This window comes from Scyliorhinus canicula, chromosome 1 (assembly GCF_902713615.1).
Source record: "Scyliorhinus canicula chromosome 1, sScyCan1.1, whole genome shotgun sequence".
Lineage (NCBI taxonomy): Eukaryota > Metazoa > Chordata > Chondrichthyes > Carcharhiniformes > Scyliorhinidae > Scyliorhinus > Scyliorhinus canicula.
In genome coordinates this window covers 37,591,135-37,602,480 of record NC_052146.1, presented here as the reverse complement: position 1 = coordinate 37,602,480, position 11,346 = coordinate 37,591,135, and the positions used below count along the sequence as shown (strand labels likewise).

The following is an 11,346-nucleotide window of genomic DNA, read 5'->3' as shown; positions in this document are numbered from 1 at the left end:
TTCCCTGCCATTCCCTTTAGATAAAAAAACCGGGCCAAGTGTTAGATTTGTTTGTGGGAAAGCGCATTGGAGATAGTGACAACAATTCGGTGTCTTTCACTATTGCAATGGAGAGGGATAGGGCCAGACAGCAGGGCAAGGTTTATAATTGGGGGAGGGGTAATTATGATATGATTAGGCAAGAATTAGGGAGCATAAGATGGGAACAGAAACTGTCAGGGAAAGGCACAAATGAAAAGTGGAACTTGTTCAAGGAACAAATACTGCGTGTCCTTGATAGGTATGTCCCTGTCAGGCAGGGAGGAAATGACTGTGTGAGGGAACCATGGTTCACAAAAGAAGTTGAATGCCTTGTCAAGAGGAAAAAGGAAGAGTATGTAAGGATGAGAAAACAAGGTTCAGTTGGGTCGCTTGAGGGTTACAAGGTAGCAAGGAATGAGCTAAAAAAAAGGGCTTAGGAGAGCTAGGAGGGGGCAAGAGAAGCCCTTGGCGGGTTGGATCAAGAAAAACCCCAAGACTTTTTACTCTTATGTGAGAAATAAAAGAATGACCAGGGTGAGGGTTGAGCCAGTCAAAGACAATAGTGGGAACTTGTGCATGGAGTCAGAAGATATAGGAGAGGTGTTGAATGAATACTTTTCTTCAGTGTTCACCAAGGAGAGGGGCCATGTTTTTGAGGATGAGAGTGTGATACAGGCAGGTAGGCTGGAGGAGGTAGATGTTCTGAGGAAGGATGTATTAGCAATTTTGAAAAACCTGAGTGTCGACAAGTCCCCTGGGCCAGATGGGATATATCCAAGGATTCTTTGGGAGGCAAGGGATGAAATTGCAGAGCCTTTAGCTTTGATTTTTGAGTCCTCGCTGTACACGGGGATAGTGCCAGAGGACTGGAGAGTGGCGAATGTTGTTCCTCTGTTCCAGAAAGGGAAAAGGAATGACCCTGGTAATTATAGACCAGTTAGTCTTACTTCGGTGTTCGGTAAGTTAATGGAAAAGGTCCTGAAAGATAGGATTTATGACCATTTGGAAAGATGCAGCTTAATCCGGGATAGTCAACACGGATTTGTGAAGGGTAAGTCTTGCCTCACAAATTTGATTGTATTCTTTGAGGAGGTAACTAAGTGTGTAGATGAAGGTAGAGCAGGTGATGTCATATACATGGATTTTAGTAAGGCGTTTGATAAGGTTCCCTATGGTCGGCTCATGAAGAAAGTAAGGAGGTGTGGGATAGAGGGAAATTTGGCCAATTGGATAAGTAACTGGCTATCACATAGAAGACAGAGGGTGGTGGTGGATGGAAAATTTTCAGACTGGAGACCAGCGATGTACCACAAGGATCAGTGCTGGGTCCTCTGCTATTTGTGATTTTTATCAATGACTTGGAGGAGGGGCTGAAGAGTGGGTCAGTAAATTTGCTGATGACACCAAGATTGGTGGAGTAGTGGATGAGGTGGAGGGCTGTTGTAGGCTGCAAAGAGACATTGATAGGATGCAGAGCTGGGCCGAAAAATGGCAGATGGAGTTTAACCCTGATAAGTGCGAGGTGATTCATTTTGGTAGAAAAAATTTGAATGTGGATTACAGGGTCAACGGCAGGGCTCTGAGGAATGAGGAGGAACAGAGAGATCTTGGGGTTCATGTCCACAGATCTCTGAAGGTTGCCACTCAAGTGGATGGAGCCATGAAGAAGGCTTATAGTGTGTTAGCGTTTATTAACAGGGGGCTTGAGTTTAAGAGCCGTGGGGTTATGCTGCAACTATACATGACCCTGGTGAGACCACATTTGGTGTATTGTGTGCAGTTCTGGTCACCTCATTATAGGAAGGATGTGGAAGCATTGGAAAGGGTGCAAAGGAGATTTACCAGGATGCTGCCTGGATTGCAGGATAGGTCTTATGAGGAAAGGTTGAGGGAGCTAGGGCTTTTCTCTTTGTAGCGGAGGAGGATGAGAGGTGACTTAATAGAGGTTTATAAGATGATGAGGGGGATAGATAGAGTGGACGTTCAGAGACTATTTCCTCGGGTGGATGTAGCTGTTACAAGGGGGCATAACTATAAGATTCAGGGTGGGAGATATAGGAGGGATATACAAGGTAGGTTCTTTACTCAGAGAGTGGTTAGGGTGTGGAATGGACTGCCTGCTGTGATAGTGGAGTTGGACACTTTCGGAACTTCCAAGCGGTTATTGGATAGGCACATGGAGCACACCAGAATGACAGGGAGGGGGATACCTTGATCTTGGTTTCGGACAATGCTCGGCACAACATTGAGGGCCGAAGGGCCTGTTCTGTGCTGTACTGTTCTATGTTCTATACTTGGTGCATTCACATACATGTTCTATACTTGGTGCATTCACATACATGTTCTATACTTGGTGCATTCACATACATGTTCTATACTTGGTGCATTCACATACATGTTCTATACTTGGTGCATTCACATACATGTTCTATACTTGGTGCATTCACATACATGTTCTATACTTGGTGCATTCACATACATGTTCTATACTTGGTGCATTCACATATATGCACAGTAACCCTGATTTGGACATCTTTACTTTCTCTCTTCCTCTGACTTCACCCATTAACTTACCATCCTCCATATTGGTGTTTTCTGTCCCTCCCAGCATTTTTTGCCTCCTGGTACTCCTCCCTAATATTTCCTCTTGGTTCCCACATCCCTGCTAAATTAGTTTAACCTCCCCCACCCCGTCCAACCCCAACAGCAGCTGCAAGGAACTCAGTCCCAGCTCATCCATCGAGCTGGTAGAGGTGCCATCTCCCCCACAGCTAACCCCAATGTCCCAGAAATCTAAAGCCCTCCCTCCATCTTGCACCATCTTTCCAGCCACGCATTCATCTGCCTGCCCCTTCTCTTTCCCCAATTGTACTCTTGCCCGGTGGCGATCTAAGGTGATGCGGAGATGCCGGCGTTGGACTGGGGTGAGCACAGTAAGAAGTCTTACAACACCAGGTTAAAGTCCAACAGGTTTCTTTCAAACACTAGCTTTCGGAGCACAGCTCCTTCCTCAGGTGAATGGAGGAAGGAGGAGGAATGAGGAAGGAGCAGTGCTCTGAAAGCTAGTGTTTGAAAGAAACCTGTTGGACTTTAACCTGGTGTTGTAAGAGTTCTTACTGATCTAAGGTGAGGGAAAGTTCATTGTGATTTTCGGACGTGGTTTTATTGGAAAAAAAAATGTCGGGTGTTTCCCACCAATTGATGTGAAGCCTGGTGACGGAAAGATAATTTCTATCGTTAATCCCAGTCACGGAAACCCTGTTTAATGATGCACGCCACCGAATATTTAACAAGGAGGGCGTTGCAGCCAGTGTCTGTCTCTTGACACCGCAGTTCTGCCGTGTCACCAGTAGTGGGCAAGATACATAAATAAACAGCACGTTCCCTTCAGAAGGGGTTGTTTCCTTATCTGTCAGCCCCATTGAGTCTTGCCTTGTTGCTGCTATCATTCACACCTTGCCCAATCCGACACACAGCCCACACACTTTGCCAGGGTTTTCACAAGCACCAACTCCTGGGTATTGATGCTGTTCAGTGAATAGAGAGAGAGAGAGCGTGACTGACCCCCTCTGGGTGTCAGTCTGGGCTCCCACACGAGAGCTGCTGCTCACTGATCGTTTTAAAACCCGGACTTTGGATAATTCCCAGAGTGAGTGAAGAGATTCAGGTATTCCCCCTTCAGGACTACAGTGTCTGCCCGCCATCCAGCAGCAACGTTTGCGGTTGGATTTAAGAATGAGAGCAGCCAGAGTGAGGTCCAGCCCTCTCAGCCACCTGCTGTAACATCGCCGGGGAGGCAGGCAGGAAAGTTTGAATTGTTGGCAGCCGAAATGGCAAAAAACACAACCTTGTATTTTCGTATCATCGAAGGAAGAAATTTACCAGCGAAGGACGTGTAAGTTTCCTGTTTAATTCCAGCTTTGGTTAAAATAACTATGTTTATTAGAGCCTCTGTTTAATATAAGCTCTGTTCAATAAAAGCTGTTTATTGGAACCTCTGTTTAATATAAACTCTTTTTTATAAGCTCTGTTTAATATAAGCTCTGTTTAATATACACTCTGTTTATTAGGACCTATGTTTATTATAAGCTCTGTTTAATATAAGCTCTGTTTATTATAACCTCCAGCATTGCACTGGGGGAGATTTTACAAAGGGCTGTTGTTTTGACGCCTGTTTTAAAACAGATGCAATGTTAATATTGCACAAATCTGTCTGTCTTTTCTTACAGGTCTGGTACCAGTGACCCTTACTGTATAGTCAAAGTGGACAATGAGATAGTGGCCAGGTGAGTGACTGACCCCTCTTTCCTGACATGGCCAGCGTCTGTCTATTTGCAAAGACTTTTGTTTTGCGTTTGATTTGCCCCCTCGTAGAATATTTGCATATGAGTAATTATTCATGTACGGATGGAGCAGCTGGAGTGTGGGGACTCCAGGATTTGCTGTGGCTAACTGACAAGTGCATTGACAATTTGACGGTATTAGTCTGCAATGTGCCCCCCAAAAGCTTTCATTTTCAACCTTAATGGCACATCGAAATGGCTAGGAATTTGGCAATCTGACTGACTTGTTGCATGGAGGGAAGCTTTGCACGGAGGAAGCTGGAAATGAGGTTGGGACTTGCATTTCGTGACGAATGCAATCCACATTTATCTTTGCAGACATCTATTTTCTACGTCGATTTCCTCTTCTACGTTTGCACCCCCTCCCCGGCAGCCGTACAATTGCACAGGTGCATCTGAGGCTTTGGTGGAGAAGCCTCGGTTTCCGTCTGCTCAGTCAATGCGAGCCGAGCCCGCTGTGTTGTTTGAATCCATGCACAGCCACAAGATGTAAAATGCGCTCCTGACAGCAGGCTGGCGAAGGGTGGCAGTTAAAATCCCATTCTGGGCAACAGCGGGCTTCTGGTTCCCACTCTGTCAGCTGCCCCCTTAGCAGGCCTGCACACACACTTGGAGAAGTGTTTACACAGCCCCTCCCCGTCTGTTTGCTCTGTTTATGACCAAGTTGCATAATTCGCCTTAAATAATAATAATGTTTCTGGTCGACTAAAAACATGAAAGGCGTTCAGGGGCCACCTCCCTCCCCCGCAGCTCTGTATTGTAAACCTAATCAGAAAGATCAACCCACCCTCACACTCTGTAACCAATCTGTCTGCACATTGGACACCACTTCAGCAAACCTGCTGTGTGAATGGGTGACAGAAATATCCCATAACTGGTTATGGAATGAATACAGGTGGCTGAGCAGGGAGTGGCCAAAACCACGTGTCAGACCCACACTCTCACCGCCGCTCAGTCCACATCTGTGGCCGAGGGCACATTGTGGGAGACAATTGCAGTGAACAAAGAACAATACAGCACAGGAACAGGCCCTTCTATACCCCGTCTGTTCATGTGCCTATCCAGATAAGTCTTAAAGGTCGCTAACGTATCTGCCTCAACCACCTCACTTGGCAGTGCATTCCAAGCCACCACCACACTCTGTGTAAAAATCTTCCCCACACATCACCACTGAACCTTACCCCAATCACCTTGAACGTGTGTTCCCTTGTAATTGTCATTTCCGTCCTGGGAAAAAGCCTCAAACTGTTCACCCTATCTGTGCCCCTAATAATTTTATAAACTTCTATCAGGTCGCCCCTCAGCCTCCATCTCTCTAGGGAAAACAATCCCAGTTTATTCAATCTCTCCTCATAGTTAATACCCTCAATGCCAGGCAACATCCTGATAAACCTTTTCTGTATCTCTCCAAAGCCTCCATGGGTGCAGAGCACCCGCACTGTATGGTGGAAGATCAGTATCGTTGGCGGGTTGACAACTGGAAACCATCAAATGCAATATGCCACATTAGGAACATAGCAATTTACAGCAGGAGTAGGCCATTTGGCCCTTTGAGCGTGCCCCACCTTTCATTCGAATCATAGAATCACTATAGTGCAGAAGGAGGCCATTCAGCCCATCGTGTCTGCACCGACTCTCTGAGAGACCACCCTATCAAGGCCAATGCCCCACCCTCTCCCCCTAACTCCACCGAACATTTTGGACACTAAAGGCAATTTAGTACGGCCAATCCACCTAACCTTCACATCTTGGATGTGGAAATGCTGGCGTTGGCCTGGGGTGAGCACAGTAAGAAGTCTTACAACACCAGGTTAAAGTCCAACAGGTTTGTTTCAAACACTAGCTTTCGGAGCACTGCTCCTTCCTCAGGTGAATGAAGAGGTAGGTTCCAGAAACATATATATAGACCGTCTATAGTGCTCCGAAACCTAGTGATTCGAAACAAACCTGTTGGACTTTAACCTGGTGTTGTAAGACTTCTTACTATGGTCACATCTTTGGATTGTGGGAGGAAACCGGAGCACCCGGAGGAAACCCACACAGATACAGGGAGAAAGTGCAAACTTCACACAGTCCCTGATGCTGTGAGGCAGCAGAGCTAATCACTGTGCCACCGTGCCGCCCTTGTTTCAGGGATAGTTCCGGTGGTCTTTGTGATTTCATGAATATGCAGGTCAGAATTTTATCTTGGGATCAAATTTGACACCAACGTTGTGAACAGATGGATTTAATCACAGTCTGTTACCAATGGAAAGGATGGAGTTGGTAGCCAGGGATCGGGGGGTTGGAGCAGAGACTGAAAATAATGGGCGTCAACCTACCCAATATTTAATTGGAGGAAAATGGCTGTCCGTGCCCCTTTTTTCAGCTCAGTAAAAACCCAAGGTGAGCAGAGCATTTACCCATTTAATCTTTTCATCTGTACCCAGTACAACCTGATCTCAGATTACCCTGTGGATATAAAATATCTCATAGCTGTTCTGACAAAACATTTATTCTTCAGCCATCGTCACTAAAACATTACCTGGACATTATCACATTGCTGACTGTTGAACTTGCTGAAACAAAAAGGATCCTGAGGGGACTTGATAGGGCAGATATCACAATGATATATGTGATATATGTGGGGGAGACTAGAACCAGGAGACATATAACATAGAACAGTACAGCACTGGCCTTTCGGCCAACGTTGTGTCGATCACTTGTTCTAGTTTAAGGATAAGAGATCTTTTAAGACTGATATGCGGAGATGTTTTTCTCTCTCAAGTGGTTGTTAGTCTGCAGAATTCTCTTCCTCAGAGAGCAGTGGGTCAATGGATATATTCAAGTCTGAGTGAGACAGATGTTTGATTGACAAGGGAGTCAAGGGTTATGGGGGGACAGGCAGGAGAGTGGGGTTAAGACCAGATCACTTTTTTTTATTTGTTCCATGGGATTTGGGCGTTGCCGGCTGGGCCAGCATTTATTGCCCATCCCTGAGAGCATTTAAGAGTCAACCACATTGCTGTGGATCTGGAGTCACATGCAGGTCAGACCATGCAAGGACGACCGATTTCCTTCCCTAAATGACATTCAGATGGGTTTTTACAACAATCGACAATGGTTTCATGGTCACCTTTTATTGTATTCAAATTTCACCATCTGCTATGGCGGGATTTGAACCCAGGTCCCCAGAACATGGCTTTGGGTCTCTGGATAATTAATCCAGTGACAATACCACTATGCCACTGCCTCCCCAAGATCAGCCATGATCTTATTGACTGGTGAAGCTGGCGTGAGGGGTAAAATGCGTACTCCTGCTCCTATTTTTTATGTTCTGATGTTTGATGGGTTTGCTCCATGATTGTAATTTACTTAATTACATTTCAGCATCAAGAGCTCCTTTTATATTGCTTGCCTATATAACTTCAGGTAATCTAGAGTTCAGATATTCATGAGTAACTTTACACCACTTTAACTGGGAAACATTTCCCCTCACATGCTTTTCCCCAACTGACTGGCTTGTGAATTTCTGAAGTTTTACTTTAAAGAAATTGTGCATTCCGGTCAATTTTAAGGACTTATTTTCCTTCACAACTTTTAGATTTTGAATTAAAAGGTAGGAATAGTAGGTGATGTTTGAGATCATTCCTACTCAGTGTTCGACCAACCAAAACGATCCTCATTCTTCTGAAAAGTGCTTGAACAGTTGCTTTGTCCTGATTTGGAGGCAGTGTTCTCAAGGAAGGACAACCTTAATCTTAATCCCGAGTCTCAATCTCTACTGTATTTATCCAGAAGCAGAGGCATTTTTCAGAATTCATAGTTGTTAAACATGCTGAGAAAGACATCAAAGGATCAGATGATGTTCAATAAGATTGGAACCTGTAGCTTCAGCACAAGGTTTCAGAAATGACACTGTATGTCCAGTAAGAAATGAATTCTATATTCAAGAGACCTAAAATTATTACAGAAAACATTGGGAGAACTGAGTGTGTATAAATAAATAAAGCAATATCTCCTAGACCCTTATTTTCCACAGTTTATTTTTCAGCTTGGAAGATGGGTGCACATCTAAAATGTACGTTATGTGTCCTCTCCCTAGGCGCTAAAGTTTTCCAGTTTTTGTTTTTGAGTGAGTAATTATTTCAAAATACATCATTAACTTGAGTTATAATTAGATTTGTGCAAAGCATAATACATAGTACATCTGGGCCCAGCTCCTGTGCCTGAAAAAGGATTTATGATTTACCAAAGGTCGGGTTAGGGATTCTCAGTCGCAGAGAGGTAAATTCTGGATCCAAACAACAGCAGCAAAATCACAAAATGGAATAACAATCGGAAGTAAAATTGGTAAATCGAGCAATAGGAAGAACTTTGGGAGATGGAGCACCAGACAAAAGTCAGACATCACCGAATGGAACAGCTATGAGAAGAGATTGAATAGACAAATCAGCAATAATCTCATGGCTAAGTTTCCTTAGTGAGGCAGGTCAGCTGTTCAATGGGTTGCTTTTGAATATGATCCTCATTCTTGTGTGTTTGGCAAACAAATCAGAAATGATCAGGCATAAACAAAAAATGTTGAAAATACATAACAGGTCCGTCAGCATCTGTAAAGAGAAAACACGGGATGGTGTTTATCCTTTGAAGTTTCAATCAAGACCAGTATTGTTCCTGAATTGTTTTGAAGATCTAGCAATATAACATAGACTAATAAGATAAATGTTTCATTCAAAAGCTAGATTAATATGTTGTACAATATCTGGTGAGGTTGAAAGCCCTTTGCACCACCTTCACAACTTGCACCACATCAACAACATTTGGATGCATAATACCAGGCAGGCTTCATGCCAGGTTGGGATTTAAAAGGAAGAAGACATAGGGTCCTGAAACAGTCTCTCTATCTGATCCATTATCATAGAATTTACAGTGCAGAAGGAGGCCATTCGGCCCATCGAGTCTGCACCAGCTCTTGGAAAGAGCACCCTGCCCAAGGTCAACACCTCCACCCTATCCCCATAACCCAGTAACCCCACCCAACACTAAGGGCAATTTTGGACACTAAGGGCAATTTATCATGGCCAATCCACCTAACCTGCACATCTTTGGACTGTGGGAGGAAACCGGAGCACCCGGAGGAAACCCACGCACACACGGGGAGGATGTGCAGACTCCGCACAGACAGTGACCCAAGCCGGAATCGAACCTGGGACCCTGGAGCTGTGAAGCCATTGTGCTATCCACAATGCTACCGTGCTGCCCCTTATGTTATTAGCACGGACATAGAGGTTAATTCCACCTACCGTTTGTGTGGCACGATTGGCCACTGACATTGAAAGCTGCTTCTCTGGACAGAATTTGCTGTTACGGGTTTTAAGTTTTGTTGGTAAAATTAGTAGGTAATGTATCTGTAGCAACATTAAGTATTGGTGCCTGATAATTATTCTTAATTGTGGTTTTTTAATAAAACATGTTTAAATGTTGCACATCAATCCCCAGGTGGTGATGTTGATAGACACATAGCACCAATGTATATTGCAATATTACTCACCTAATTGGACAGGTGAGAAGCAGTGTAGTTGAAATCCTGTGATTATGGTTGGCAGTGACTGGCAGCAGGGCCTTCATGCATGACTATTTATAATTGAGATGTAGCATAATATACGGTTTGTTAATGCCAGGAACAAAAGCAGTAATGCCTTAGTTTCCAATCATTTTTTTAGTCTTGGGACTCATCGACTTTTGTTTTTTCTTTACCTCTTGGCTTAATTGAATTTTGCGCCAAATTATGTTAATAGCAGCACGGTGGCACAGTGTTTAGCAGAGTTGCTTCACAGCTCCAGGGTCCCAGCTTCGAGTCTTGGCTTGGGTCACTGTCTGTGCGGAGTTTGCACGTTCTCTCCGTGTCTGGGTGGCTTTCCTCCGGGTGCTCCAGTTTCCTCCCACAGTCCAAAGATGTGCAGGTTAGGTGAACTGGCCATGCTAAATTGCCCTTAGTGTTCAAAAAGGTTGGGCGGGGTTACTGGGTTGCTGGGAGGGTTGGGGGTGTGGGTTTGGGTAGGGTGCTCTTTCCAAGGGCCGGTGCAGACTCGATGGGCCAAATAGCCCCCTTCTGCATTGTAAATTCTATGAAAAAAAAACTTGATAGAATTGCCATCGGCTTTTTGAATGCTAATTTTTTAGAGGGAAAGGAGAGCGGTGACTGGACATGCGTGAGCTTACTTTGCCTGAAGGACCTTTCTCAAGCAGACAAAGCTGCAATAATAAACACAGTTAACTAGGAATTCGGCTGTACCCTTCAACAACAGTTGGGGTAGGGGGAGGAGGTGGGGGAGGAATGAAGACTTTTGACACCATGCCTGACCGAACTATTGGGTTGGACTTTCCACTCACTACTTGTGTTTTGGTGAAAATAATTGTTGGGATTTAAATATTCCAGTACGGCACTATCCATTATGACAAGAGCTCAGACCATTGGCCAATTAGGAAACCAAGCCCATTGTTATTACTGAATCTGCTGTCGTATTCTGTGTCCCAAGCAGTAATTTCGAAGACAATAGAAGGGAAGAGGCCTGGCAGCATTTCACTGTGCTTATTCATCCTGTACAGGATCGAGGGGAAACCCTTGTCGTTTAAAGATTTGCTGCTACTTTCCTCATTGTGTACCAGGCAAGACTTCCTTGTCCCTCATTAGACCCTTAATTTCTCCTTTCCAAGGTAATAATAATAATCTTTATTAGTGTCACAAGTAGGCTTACATTAACACTGAAATTAAGTTACTGTGAAAATCTCCCTAGTCACCACACTCCGGCGCCTGTTCGGGTACACTGAGAGAGAATTCAGAATGTCCAATTCACCTAACAGCACATCTTTCAGGATTTAGAAAAGTAACATTCATTTTTGTTTTTTAAAAAGATTTAAATTCTCTTTTCAGGCACAGACATCTTTTATTTCACTCTCTTCTCGTAGTTTCAGTTACTCTGATGTATTTTACTCATTA

General features: G+C 44.3%; 1 protein-coding gene across 1 annotated transcript in view; it reads left to right on the top strand.

Moving 5' to 3' along the window:
- The first annotated feature begins 3,412 nt into the window (after positions 1 to 3,412).
- LOC119978355 (rasGAP-activating-like protein 1) overlaps positions 3,413 to 11,346 on the top strand; it is a 398,828-nt gene continuing 390,894 nt past the window's right edge. Inside the window, exons 1-2 of the mRNA XM_038819933.1 lie at positions 3,413 to 3,916; positions 4,251 to 4,307. Of these exons, the coding sequence (XP_038675861.1) occupies positions 3,852 to 3,916; positions 4,251 to 4,307 (122 nt within the window). The 5' untranslated portion in view covers positions 3,413 to 3,851. The remainder of the gene's footprint in view (positions 3,917 to 4,250; positions 4,308 to 11,346) is intronic.